The sequence below is a fragment of the Natator depressus genome, chromosome 15, assembly GCF_965152275.1.
Source record: "Natator depressus isolate rNatDep1 chromosome 15, rNatDep2.hap1, whole genome shotgun sequence".
In the NCBI taxonomy this organism is placed as follows: Eukaryota; Metazoa; Chordata; order Testudines; family Cheloniidae; genus Natator; species Natator depressus.
The window spans coordinates 11,653,412-11,667,766 of NC_134248.1; the positions used below are offsets into that span (position 1 = coordinate 11,653,412).

The 14,355-nt window shown below is 41.4% G+C and overlaps 1 protein-coding gene across 1 annotated transcript in view; it reads left to right on the top strand.

Annotated features, from left to right (window-relative positions):
• DEPDC5 (DEP domain containing 5, GATOR1 subcomplex subunit) overlaps positions 1 to 14,355 on the top strand; it is a 65,186-nt gene that overhangs the window by 16,155 nt on the left and 34,676 nt on the right. The window contains exons 16-25 of the mRNA XM_074972349.1: positions 68 to 129; positions 230 to 303; positions 2,225 to 2,294; positions 2,778 to 2,814; positions 3,590 to 3,710; positions 4,950 to 5,170; positions 7,367 to 7,570; positions 8,244 to 8,379; positions 10,287 to 10,384; positions 13,984 to 14,049. Coding sequence (XP_074828450.1) covers positions 68 to 129; positions 230 to 303; positions 2,225 to 2,294; positions 2,778 to 2,814; positions 3,590 to 3,710; positions 4,950 to 5,170; positions 7,367 to 7,570; positions 8,244 to 8,379; positions 10,287 to 10,384; positions 13,984 to 14,049 — 1,089 coding nt within the window. The remainder of the gene's footprint in view (positions 1 to 67; positions 130 to 229; positions 304 to 2,224; positions 2,295 to 2,777; positions 2,815 to 3,589; positions 3,711 to 4,949; positions 5,171 to 7,366; positions 7,571 to 8,243; positions 8,380 to 10,286; positions 10,385 to 13,983; positions 14,050 to 14,355) is intronic.

Here is a 14,355-nt window from a genome sequence, read left to right on the forward strand (position 1 = left end):
TGGATTAGGCCAGCAGCAACAGTTCTGGATAATATGTGGCTTGACCCCTTCATTTCTTTGTTTTCAGGGATTGGTGTAGATTTAGTGTGCATGGGGGAGCAACCACTGCATGCTGTTCCGCTCTTCAAGGTAACAGAATCTTGGCTCCCTTGAAAGTGCTGCTTATTATGAGACTAGTTGGACAAAACTCACAGTAATTATTGCACCTGTGAACTCTCTCTTCTTTTAGCTGCACAATCGCAGTGGTCCCGGAGATTCTCGCTTAGGAGATGACTACAATATTCCACACTGGATAAACCATAGGTAGGTGTGTTGTTAGGGTTATAGGTAAATAACAGCTAGCGCTGAGCCTTCATGCTGCATGTTCTTCTCCACTGACCTGCTGAAGTCTTCATTTCATTCCATGTTGTTAGTTTCTATGCATTGTGACAGGGTCGGGCCAGACAGCTACCGGAGAGTAATAGAAGGCAGATATATTAGCCCCAGGCTAAGTAGGTCCCTTTTCCCTGGGTAAGGTAACAGGGAAGGTTCCAGAACAATCGGGAACCTTCTGGAGACCATTAAGACAGACAGGCTGATTAGAACACCTGCAGTCAATCAAGAAGCTGCTAGCATCAAGTAAGGCAGGCTAATCAGGGCACCTGGGTTTTAAAAAGGAGCTCACTTCAGTTTGTGGTGTGCGTGTGAGGAGCTGGGAGCAAGAGGCACTAGGAGCTGAGAGGGAGAACGTGGACTGTTGGAGGACTGAGGGGTACAAGCATTATCAGACACCAGGAGGAAGGTCCTATGGTGAGGATAAAGAAGGTGTTGGGAGGAGGCCATGGGGAAGTAGCTCAGGGAGTTGTAGCTGTCGCACAGCTGTTCCAGGAGGCACTCTAGACAGCTGCATTCCACAGGGCCCTGAGCTGGAACCTGGAGTAGAGGGCGAGCCCAGGTTCCCCGCAAATCCTCCCAACTCCTGGTCAGACACAGGAGGAGTTGACCTGGACTGTGCGTTCAGAAAAACGGCCAAGCTGAAGGCTGCCGTGAAGCTCCAAGGCAAGCAAATCTGCCAAGAAGTGCAAGACCCACCAAGGTAGAGGAGGAACTTTGTCACAGCATGCAAAGCACAAGTAAAGCAAAGTGCATACATACAAAATTTCGAAGGTTATAGAGCAACTTGTAAAGGAAGGAGTCTTGCTCTGAGGCTCCATGTCCAGCAGACTCATTTCTGTCTTTGAAGTTTGCTTAGGCAAATGCAGGAAGTTACAGAAATCAGAATGGACTAGTCAGATCACTTCAATCAACTCAGGAGTAAATCCTGAATAAGCTGTTACGGGTAAGGAAAATGGGTCTGATGTGGGTAAAGACTGGAGCAAGTATATGATCCTAGTGAAACACTGAGACCTATAGTGTGATGTTCTCAACCACCAGGCCATGGTATAGTTATATTTCATTATTTCAAGTATCTTTTTGTTAAGTACTCTGACCGTATTCTCTGTTTTCATAAGAGGCTGGGCCAGAGGTTGAATTATCCCCCCTCCCGCTCCCCCCCCCCCCACGCACACGTGCACACATTCAACAATATCAATATAGCTGCTCCTAGTATAGGCAAGTTTCCTCTTCATGTCTTTGCATGCCTGGGTGTCTTGACCACTCACACAGATTGCTCATATTCTGTCCTTCCAAGTAGATTGATCTTCTCATCAGCTCTTTGCCTTATATGAAAGAGTGCTCTAGGACTTCTCATCTGAATCTTTTCTTACTGCAAGATGCACATTATTGCAAATAGTTGACTGGTTGCAAATTCAGATGGGAGCAGCTTATAAACAATTATGGTGAGATCATTAGGAGCTAAGTAAATTAGGGAGAGAGTCACCAATGGCACATAGCATCACATCTTGCAAAAGTTAATGGACGTGAACAATTTTCTGGAGAAAGAGGAAGGAAATGAGAGAGTTCAATTGTTAGATTATTGAGGTGAACTGTGGGTTAAGTTGCATCTGAGAGTCTAAGGGTGGGGCCTTTATAGATTCCAACTTTTTCTTGAACTAAGGTGCTTTTGTAACCATCTATCCGAATCTTTCCTGATGTCTACTTCATCTCTTTTCCAGAAAGAGCCTGGCTCAAAATTCTTCCCTTTTCCCAGCCTGTACAGGCAGAAAATAACCGAAACTCAACACTTCTATTTAAAATGCCTATTTCCTAAAAGTTAACTAAACAAGCTTATGTTTTTCCTTTCCAGTTTCTACACATCCAAAAGCCAGCTCCTATGTAACAGCTTCACCCCACGGATTAAACTGGCAGGAAGGAAGGTAGGCTGGTTGCTGGGATCTCTTCCTGTCATCTGGACAAACTGTTGCCTCCTTAGCTGAGGCATGGTGTTCAGTGCTTATCTTTTCCACAGTCCATAGTAATTCAGTTGTGACCTAAAGGAACCCCTGCCTTCTTATTGTTCAAAAATACTTGTAATTCTTTTTGGTGCAAGGCATCAAAGCCCGCTACTAGCTCTGTCATAATTATTACATAATTATTACATTAGAAAGCCTCCGTCTATCTTGGGAGGGAGAAGGGACACTGGGGAGGAGGAGGAAAAATGTCTCTGGGGGTTGTGACTGGGTGTCAAACTTCTGCATCACTGAGATGGTCTGGCTGCCTGATGTGAGTCAGCAAAATAAACCCTGCAGTCTGATACCAAGTATTAAGTCTGACACTCCATCACTGTGGGGTCAGATTTTCTTAGAACATGCTAACCTGTTTTATTTTCTTTATCACATTTCCTGTGTCTGCTCCTCCAGTTGCTGACAGAGAAAGTGAAAAATGGTCGAGACCCCTGTGAGTAATTCAGTACTGGAATGACCCAGTTGATTTAAAAAAACAATAAATGGCTCTAACAAGCCAATGACACTGCAGTGAAACCACTATTGATGGGATTGAAAAGGGGATAATTGTGGCAAAAGGCAGCAAAACAAGACTCATGTGTCCTGGCGTGCTGGTATAGGTGTCTAATCTGACTTCCTGGTATGTGATCAATGGGGTAGGTTCTTAGCCCTGACTGCTTGTCAATGTCTAGAGGAGATAGTGTCAAGTTGATGTATAGGCCTTGGCCCTCTAGAAGTGTGGCTCGTGGGAAGGATGGGCCTTGACTGCCGTGCTTGTGTGCTGGCAATGCCGTATATACAGAATTACATAATCTCTGGGTTTTCATACTTCAATACCACCTTTTTTCAGGAATGTGCATGTGAACAGAAGGGGGAATTATTTTGTCCTTACATAAGAGGTCTTCTGCAAACTTGCACGTCCTGATTTGGAGGTGGTCACAACATCTCATAGAAATAGGAAGACTTGTCAGTGAATGACTGAATGTAAGGGAGGAGTTAATAGTGAGTCTAAATTGCTGATTCCCAGGTGATTGCTTTCCCAGTTGAGCTAATAGATCTGTTTCAGTTGTTCTATACACGAGACTCTTCTATGTGGTTCCTTACCATATATTTGGGGACAATTCCTTGTCTCTGAAGTGATAGCTGGCTGCTTATAATTTGTCCAGCAATCTCAGAGCTTAAATAGTCATTATAAATGAGACTCCAGAATTAAATGTTCTGTGTTCCAGCATTAGGGGCTCCTAAAGATGCTGAGAATGCCCTTCCCATTCAAGTTGATTATGATGGCTATGATGCCCAAGTGTTCAGACTGCCTGGCCCATCCCGAGCCCAGCGCTGTACCACTTTCAGGTAGGATGCTTTTAAGCAAACTGATTCTGGTTCAGCTTCACCACTTCTGTGCGTTTGCTGATGTATAAAATGCTCTTGGGAAAGATGGGGAAGGCTGAACACCAAGAGCTTAAAACTTGTCTGAGAATAGTGTTTAGAACTAATATTTTTAGCTGGTATCAGTGACCTTCCTGCTGGTGGCCTTCCCACCATACTACTGTGAAGCCACACTAATGCTATGGGGGCAAGTAAAAGGAATAACTATCAGTATATTTCCATCCAATTTAAATTTTGCTTGCTTGTTCAAACAGAAAAATTATTGTAGCCATTTCTCCTTTTCCTGTGCTCCTGTCAGATTTTGCAAGCTAAGCATGGTTAGGCTGGCTTCATACTTGGATGACTTTAGAGGAACACATCGGAGTTGCTGGAAGTGGAAATGGTCATTCAGAGAGTGGTGCTCTGTCCTCTGAGATGATACCAAACAGGGTGGGTAGGGGGTGTAGAATCCCTGAACAACTGAAAGTGTTAATTTCTGGATGCAAATTGAAATAGAGCTATGACGATGGGGTCACTGAAAATTTGATAGGGTGTTCATCCTGATGTCCTGGCCAAATGCTTTTTTTTGGCCAATTACATTCAATCTCCCTAAGTTCCTGGAGCAGTTTCACGAAAACGGGCCTAATGGGGCTGCTTCAGAGTGTCATAAGTTATATCTTTCCTTCAGGGCTTAGGAGGCATTATATAGGGGAACTTTGTACACAAATATCTGCATACATGGATTCATTCCCTCATGTACTGAGCTGATCGAGCTCAGCTTGGAAAGATGCCAGTACCTTTTAAAGACCTTTAATTTAATTTTAAGGGTGCTCTGGAACTCCCTGGGCAGTCTGGTTTTCTAGCTGTGTAGGGCTGGGCCTGGTTCCTTCCAAATTCTGTCAATGCCATGGCTGGATGGGTGGCTGCAGAACTGTGGGAGGTGCTGAGCAGGCTCCCTTTGGAGCACTGCTGCCTAGCTAGGAGATTTCTAGTGTTCGGTATCCTATGTTGTTGGATAACTATTTAATATGCTAGCTAGGGAAGGCAAATGTGCCATTGCACTCATATATTCAAAGATGGTGACACTAACCCTTTACCACTGGGCTTGGATTCAGCTATCAGTCTACAGGTTCCTGGATAAGTGGGAAGCTGTTGGATCCTCTTGATTTGCCCATGAAGTGGGATTTCACTTCAGTGCTATTGAACCTATGTATTCTTCAGTAGGTCTGCGAGGGAGAGAGAGAGCCGCACCAGGAAGAGCTCTAGCTCTTATGATGTCTCGTCCAGCCCTTCTGTGCAGAGCCGCACCCTGCTCCCAGAGGAGGTGAGGAGCCAAGCTTCCGATGACAGCTCCCTGGGAAAGATCTCCAACATCTTGATGATCCCACGGCCTCATTTGCACCAATACGAAGTCAGCAGCTCCTTGGGCTACACCAGCACCCGAGGTCAGACTGAGGCACGAATGGAGATGGGGAAGTCCCTTCGCTGTGCCCATTGGTTGTGGGGTAGGAAGAGAGAGGTCCTGAGTTCATGTCAGTCACTTCCAGAGCAACACAGAGGGGGAAATTTTCGCATCAGCATTCATGTTACAGCTTTGGAAATGTGTTTATCAGCAATGCACACCTCTGCGCTCAGTACTGTCTCTCCCTTTATACTTGTCCAGTTCCCTTGTGTGTTCTTATTGGCTCACCCTGTATAGGCACTGACACTGATCTGCCCAGTTTCCTTCCCTGTTAACATCTTCCCTTAAGAGATCTATATTCTTCTGTGACCCCTCCTACCTTTGGATCCTCTGTGATATGGATATGTGCAACTGATGTTCCATTTTCCAAGCCACTTATGAATCTGTATAATAGAATTGCTCTCAGCAGTGGGTCCTACGGGACCCCCTTTATAACTCCTCTCCATGAGGATTTACTGTCATTAACTATAACTTTCTGGATCCTTCCTCCTGCCAGCTAACAGAGCCATTTTGCCATGTTAGCACTGGTGCCTGCCCTTTTTATTAATTTCATTCACTGACAGCATGTGGTACCTTCTCCTAAGCCCTGCTGAAATCTAGGTAAATTGCACTCTCTGTCCACCTTTCACCAGTACTTTGATGCTCTTTAGAAGAAATCAGTCTGATTTTTTTTTTTAACTCAATCTGCTCTTAATGAAGGCTGCTTATGCTTTTCTTTTCACCGAGGTCTTGCCATCTCATCTGACACCAGTATCTGCCCTGTGAAAGGAGTTGGACATGCTGGCCTGTAACAGCCGACTGTCCTATTAAAAATGTACTACTGCTTTTGCTGCTTAAGTTCTCCAGTACTTTCCCTATATCAAGCAATATATAAATCAAGATGATTGTATTTCAGATATTGCTTTACTTTTTAAGGAGACCATCTGGGGGACTGGGCTGAGGAAGGGGGTCAAAGACTGTTTTCCCATTTCTACCACTGACCAACTATGTGACCTTAGGCAAGTCACTTCCCCTCTGCGTCTGTTTACCCACTGTAAACTGGGGATAATTGATACTTACCTTTTGTAATGTACTTCATCATCTATAGATGGAAAGTGTTCTATAAGAGCTAGCTAGCTATCATTGGGCTCTTAAGAGTTCTGCAGTAGAGCCCATCTCCTCTTACTGAAGGATGTCAGTGTATGTCATCTTCTGTAATCTGGAAACTATCCCTCTTGCCTCACTAAACCTGATACAGGAGTGTCTGCCCCATATGGGTACGGTCTTAAGCCTCTTCCTTCCCCTTCACATTTTTTGCTATAACTATGCCCAGGATGTACTCTGTTAGCTCTTCCATTTCTGTTTCTGTCACACCTGTTTTCTTCTTTAATTGGATCTTTTGTTTTACTGCTTTTGGGAACTCTGTTTCGTTATTGAATATCCTCTTTCATTGTTGTTTGCAGTTTCTTCTGCACTCCACACTTTTATTGCTTTGAGTTTCCTCTTGCATAGTCTGGACCTTTTTGTATTCTTAACTTCTTCACTGACTTTCTCTTAGGTGCCCTGTTTGCCTTTGTCTAAGAGACTTCTGTGTTCTCCAATCCTCAACATTTCTTTCCTTCATTTACACTTAATTCTAAATAAATGCTTTTGTGCTGTGCATCAGATAGTAGTGACTTAATTGAGCTCACCAAGATCTTGTATCCTGTGGTGAAAGCATGCTCTAGTTTAATGATTCCTGCCACTTCTTTCAATGGTTGAAACTGCCCATTTTTTAAAAAATGGAGTACGTAGATCTCCCCTTTGTCCCATCTCCTATAACTTCACTGCAGTTGCTCTCTTTAAATTTCTGCTTCATCATCAATATTTTATTATAACTTGTAAGGAATGTTTAGAGTTCTGGGTGAGAACCCCCTGTTTATTATTGGAAAAACAGGAAGAAATAACAGTTCTTCATGGCTTGTTTAAAAATTGCTTCCTCTCTGGCTTTCCTACTTTAATGCTTTTAAATGCAGAAAATCCTGGTTCTGTCTTGTCTGGACTCCCATTTATAGTGTAATTTCTGGATTAGTGCCATCTGCCTCCTTCAGCCTCCCTCTGCCTGTCCCCACTGGTCCTAGTGGCCCTTATTTTACTAAGTAGTGCACCCTCTTTGTGTGGCTCGTTTGGTCTTCTGTTAACTGAAAATTGTGTTTTGCAGATGTCCTTGAGAATATGCTAGAGTCACAGCAACGAGACTCCAGTGCACCAGGGAGGTTTCATGTAGGCAGTGCAGAATCCATGCTGCACATTCGTCCTGGGGGGTATACACCACAGCGGGCATTAATAAATCCCTTTGCGCCATCCCGCATGCCCATGAAACTCACATCCAATAGGAGGCGTTGGATGCACACGTTTCCTGTGGGTGAGTCTTTGTTATAGTATGTTTTTTTGAAACTGTCAAAGCTTTTGAGCTTTAACATGGGGAGGGCACCGCTCTAGATAAGCTGGCAGAGTGAACTGTTCTGGTTTCCTGAGGTAGAATGCAGCACAATGGGGACTGAGCCAAGAACTGACACAACCTGATGGCCTATTGTCTCTTGGGAATGTTGTCATCTGCTGGTGTCTTCAGTGCTTGAATATCATGGAGCAAGTTTGTGGAAGATGGAGGATATGGAAGCCCAGAATTCTCCTTTTTTGTTGTCTGCAGCAGATGGGAATTTCTGGTGGCCTTTACTAGACAGGAGATTTTGGAGGGGCTGTGACTGAGCTCAATAAGTGAATTATTATGGAAGTGCACACATTTATGTTCCAGGTTTGAGATTCAAATTATGAACTATGCGCAGCTTTCCTTGAGTCTTGTAAAAAGGCCTTCCAAAAAGTATGTCTATGTATTTTAGAACAGGAATCTTCAGTACTTCATTTGATACCTCCTGCAGATTGAGAGGACTGTGTCTTACAAAATTTCTAAGGGACATTTTAGTGCTCCGTATCTATTAGTGGTGCTTCTGCTGTGGAGAAGGAGTTGGGGGTGAATTGGGGAAAACTAACGCAACAGGAGAAGATTGGGTGAGACTGATAAATATATAATTGGATAGGTCCATCAGGAGAAGCAATCCAGATCCACCACCAAACTCGTCAGAACATGGCAGAAATGCAGGGCAACGGGCAGCGGGATCTGACGCACTCCTCTGCGGAGCTGCTGGAGCTAGCCTACCATGAGGCAACTGGCAGGTAAGGCCATCACCAAGTAAAAAAATTGATCTGAGTTTCAAAAAAAAATGTGTCAAAGGCTAGTCACGTATGGGATAAAGAAAATAAAGGTTCAGGACATACATATTTTGTAGCATGCAGCACCAGCGCTGTGTGCGTATGCCACAATTATTATGGTCAGGCATAAGGCCCCAGGAGCAAGCATGGGAAATAGGGTTTATTTTCGCTCAGTTCATTCATACTTAGGTTACTTCTTGCTGGCTCTCTGAGACCCACAATCATGCCAGTGTATCGCCCCTGGGATCATCCAAGAAATGGCCATGGCAGGTGCCCCAGGCCTTCACTAACTGCCTTACTTCTTGGTGCAGGGAAGCAGTTGCTATCTCAAAAGTGGTAACTTGCCATTCCAGAGAAGTATATTTCGAGCATAGGGAAGAGCTTTGCCTTATAGTACTGTTAAGCAATTTCAGCCCTCTTTTTCCCCACTACTGAGACCTGGTGAGAAATAAAACCGTGTTTGACAGGATAGGGAAATGTGAAAAATGCAAGGCAAGAGCTGGACTGCCTGTAAGAATGGCTACCTGTTCTTCAATTAAAGTTTTCTGTTTACCTACAAATCTCATTCAATGCACTAAACAGTACTGGGAGGTTACACAGACCTGCAGTATCAGCATAGTCACTGCATCTTGCTCCCTGCGAGAGCTAAATCATTCGTTAGTCACTATGTATATGATTTTTTTTTTTTTAAAGTTATTTCGGAAGTTAGCCTAGATCTAGTGATGGGTCTATCTGCTGAGCTGCACAGTTATCCTCCCACACTCCTCCCACGAAGGTATTCCCTTACTAGCTTTTTAGCTACATCTCTAGTAACAAGGTCTTTATTATTTTCTGTATCCATGTTTTTCACTTTTTTCTCATTTAAAGTTTTTTTTTAATGTTCAGTAACTTAATCACTTTAGAATTGTCATTAACTTAATCTCTTTCCTCCGTCATTAACTTTAATGGGTCTGTTTCCTTTCAAGCATTACTTTCTCTTATGTCTTTGTAAAAGTCCTTATTGTTCCCCTTTCATCTGTTGGCTGATATTAACTTTTACTTTTTGCTGCTCTGTCATTTCACTTCAAGCCCTAGCTGTGATTGACCCTCCTTTTTTTTTGGTTTCCTCTCCCTTCTCTATTTCCAGTACAGGGTTGTTTCACTCTCCAATCTTTTAAGCAGTTTTTCAGGAAGTCACACTGGTTAATTCTTCTTCTTTGCAATTTTCTTTTCAAGACAAGTTTTAGTCTCACCTTTAAACAATGTTGTCTTTTACGATTCGCTAGCCTCCTCCCACTTAAAATGGATTTTAATGTTCCCATTACACTACACTTACCAAGTTTTAGTTCCCAAATTTTGCTTTTTAAAAAAGAAATCTATTCATATGAAGCTTTTCCTTATATGTTAAATTATGATCACTAACATCAGGCTTTCCTACTCATACATTCTCAGTTGGTTCCTCCCTATTGAATATAAATAGATCCATGGTAGATTTGGATCTGGTTGGAATTTCCATTTTTTAAAGTTGGACCTGTGCATAACATGGGAATCTTCTTCATCCTTGTTTAGCTGTATTTGTCTCCTAGTGGATGCGTGGGTAGCTAGTCATCCATGAAATCCATTATCCTGTGAGAAGACAGTATAGGTCACTGCAATAGATTGGGTACCAAATTATAGGGACCAATATTCTGCATTGGTACAGAATCTCCTAAGATCCTTCCAGGCCTGTCCTGATCCCTGTGTGTCATATGGAGCATTGATTTACCAAAGGCTGAGCTTAGACCCCAGGTTGCTTTTGCATCTAAATTTTGATTAAAAGACTTGACCTAACTCTGAGAGGGGGTATTGTTTCTCTGTAATGAACCAATTTGTCAGCATCTTGTTCTCTCCAGGCACATCACTTCTCGTTGTCCAGGTGACAGCATCTCCTTCCTGAGCTTCGGTGGAATGAATGAGTTTTCAGGCAGTTTGGTCAGCACTAATGGTGCAGGTAATAAACAGTCAACAGAGCAGGCTTGGGGGTTTTAAATAGAAGTATGAAAGGACTGGTGATATGGACCTACCAGAGGATGCTATGTAAGAGGATAACAGTCAGAAAGTAACAGAGCTAGGACCCATGGAACATGGGTGGGTCCAGGAGCTGTAGGGTACAGGTGATGAATAACACTAAGCACTTAATAGTTCCAAACTAATATATAACTGTACATTGAGAAATTAATGTCCATTATCCCCTCTTATTGTTTTGTATCTGTCTTTCCGCTCCTCTAGTTACATTTTATAAATTTCTTGGTATAGAAAAGATGTCCATTGTTTGTTCTTAACAAATACGCTTTTACAATGTGTTCAGTTGAAAGTAAGATAATCTGTTCCATTAACGCAAAATCTGGTGTCCAGACATGGGGGAAAAAAAAATGGAGCAAAATTTTCTCTAATGCTCCATGGTGTGCTTTACTGTGCCATACTATATTGGGTGTTCCCCTTCTTGGGTTAAAGCAAAATGAATCTGAATATGTATTAAAATATCTGAGTTGCTTGTTTGAGATGATTCCATCTTTCTAATAATTCTCAGAGAATAAAGTCTGTGGTAATTAGTAGTGAGCTGTAGGCTTCAAGAGAAGTTGTAAATAGGGTTTTCCATTTTGAACTGTAGGTGCTGGGTTGCAGAGCTTTTTACAGCCTTTAATGCCCAGATCCAATAAAACAGTTAAGCATGTGCCTATTTTAAGATAAGATTACATAATGTGATTAATTGCTTTTTTGGATTTGGGCCTGTGTGAACAATTGGATGAGAATCTGTACTTGCGGAAATAAGATGCACTTTTAAACACTAAATTGCAGATTATTAGGAGTGTCTCTCTTATACTGAGACCCCAGTTACTGAAAATTTCTTCTGAATCTCTTAAAGCCAGTAAAACAAATTCGCCAAACTAAGCATTCTGTTGCAGTAACTGTCTGTTTGTGGCCTAACTTTTCAAAGTATCATCTACTACAGGGGTAGGCAACCTATGGCACACATGCCAAAGGTGGCACACGTGCTGTTTTTCAGGGGCACTCACACTGCCCGGGTCCTGGCCACCGGTCCGGGGGGCTCTGCATTTTAATTTAATTTTAAATGAAGCTTCTTAAACATTTTAAAAACCTTATTTACTTTACATACAACAATAGTTTTAGTTCTATATTATAGACTTATAGAAAGAGACCTTCTAAAAACGTTAAAATGTATTACTGGTACGTGAAACCTTAAATTAGAGTGAATAAATGAAGACTTGGCACACCACTTCTGAAAGGTTGCTGACCCTGATCTACTATTGAGATGAAACGTGATAAATGGTAGAATTTTCCAACACTTCGAATGGAGTATTTTAGACTCCCCTTGTTCCCTTCTTCTTTCTAATTTCACAGGTTAATTCTGAGTTTTTGCCTTCCAATGTACAGTTATGATTTTTGCACTTATTACACACATCCCTCCACACAATACAGTGTCTGAAACAATTTGCTAGCAAACTTACTGCCAATAACATTTGTTTGCATCTATAATTGTGTGGAAATCCATATCAGTTAACTAGTCACTGTAAAGTTATTTCTATTTCATGTCCTTCCCTGGGTTTCATTTGAACATGGTTAATATTCTTACCTTACTTTTATATCTTCCAAGTTGATTTAATTTTTTTGTTTTGGTAGTTGTTGGATTGCACCTCAAATACTGTATATAATTTGTGCAACATGAATGCACGGAATATATAATTTTTCCTAGTAATAAAAATGTTTTCCTTCTTCAACTGTATTGTTTTGAGAAGCCTCAAAACCTCTGTAACAGCCACTACATATGTGATTTATAGGCAAAATTATGTCTATAGTTATCATGCTTCTTAAAAGTCCCTATTAGCATCTCTTCATAACTGAACTCTCTAATGAGCTGAAGCCACTACTGCACAGCTGTGTCTCCAGCCTATATCTTTCCATTTCCTATGGCATGAGCCATCTATGATTCAGAACAGATCTTTCCAACACATCAGGGCATCATTCTCCTGCCTACAGTATAGTTCATCCAGGTATTGCAACATGTGCCTCTTTAGTAAAAAAAAAAAAAAATTACCCCAACTATTTACGTTGGCATTCAACATGTTATCTGTATTGTCCAGCAGATGCCAGATGGCAGTTTAGAGAAAACAAGTCTTACTGCATTTTCCTAAGTGGATGGCGGATGTCATTAATGGGTTTGACGTAAGATTAATGGCAACTTGTCCTTGCCTCCTCTTCTGATTTCCTGCCATCATCATGGAATCAAAAACCCATCTGTTCTTACAGTAATTGCTATATAATGTAGAGAACATGATTTTCTTGGATATTCACTCATTGGATAAAATAGTGGGTTCTAACTTTACAAAATCAGCCCCTTTGAATATTTAGAAACTGTGCCAAGTATGTGTTCTCCAAGTTAGCTGAACTGTAAATCCATTTCATATCGTTAACACGATAGTTAAGATGTTAAACACAAAGGTTTAAATTCTGCAGTCAGTTGCATTAGCATAAATCCATAGTAACTCAGTTTAACTCAATGTTAGTTTTGATTAAGTCTAGCACAGAGGAAAATTTGGCTCAAAATCTGAAAATGCCCACAAGAGTTGTAATTTTTCCCTCTTGATCATGGGTAATTGTCTCTTTTCCCCTTTATGTTAGAATGGTGCAGACAAGTACAGTTTATATATTGAAAAATAATGAATGAATGTCCATATTTTCAGCACCTAGATTACTTTTATTATCCACCAATATTCTCCACTTAAAAATATTTTAGCAGGGTTTTTTTTTGTTTTTTTTTTTCCCCCCAGATATAATCTATTGCAATAATCCTTAGCAGGTTATTGCTTTCCAAATTTCCAGCTCAGTAAGTGCCAAGGCAGCCAGGTAGAGCTATACTGGCTGAATCCAAAGGACCGTCTGTGTGGTTTTTTTCTCAGAAAGCCATGTACGCTGGTAGTCTGTGTCTAAAACATCTGGGCTACCTTGAATCCCCATAATCTATTCTGATAAATTATTTGAACTCTGTAGTAAATCTTATTTTTCCTCTTTTGCTATATAAATATTTCTGTTGCAGTTTCCATTGTTTGTTTTTACTAACTTTAGCATCTTCCTCGATACATTCTATATGTATTAATGCTTCTCACTTTTTTTCCTTAAGTAAGAAAAAAATCTAATCAGAAACATCCTGCTTGTTCAAAAAAAGTGCCCAATTTAGGAAAAAATGGATTAGCCTTTAAATGTAAAATCTAGAGGTTAGCAAGCTAAATAATTACGAGTAACTCTCAATTATTTTGTATTGCAAGCGTTTATAAAGGTGCCCATCACCATGGTATCCATTTTAGTACTGGACCACTTTAATTGAATTTAAAGATGGTAGCTTTGTATGTGTTGGCTATATTTACATATTTTATGTTATGCGGTGCCCTGAATATCTTGGGGGTGGGGAGAGGCATTATATAATTAATTTGAGCTTTACGCACATTTTTCTGAATTTCTCTTGGAGGGAAGAGGAATGAATGTTATGCACAAATGATTATTTGTAATAAAATACATGTCTGCCTCTCATAGGGATGAACCTCAGAACGCAGAACAAAGATTCATTGGAAGATGCTGTTTCAACCTCTCTGGATCCAAGTAAGCGGGAGGGGAGGGTTGGGCAGGAGGCCTGTGTAAACATGGGCTGGGGTGTGTACACGTGCAAAGGCATTAGGGGTTGGTGAGCAAGGAGTTGGGAGTCTATTGAGGCCTGGTCTACACTTAAAAATTAGACTGATATAGCTATGTTGCTAAGGGCTGTGAAAAACGTCATGCCCTGATCGCTGTAGTTAGGTTGACCTAACCCTCTCTGTAAAGAGGGCTAGGTCAACAGAAGAATTCTCCCATTGACCTAATTACCACCTCTCGGAGAGAGTTTTCCATCAGTGTAGTTAATCTAACTTC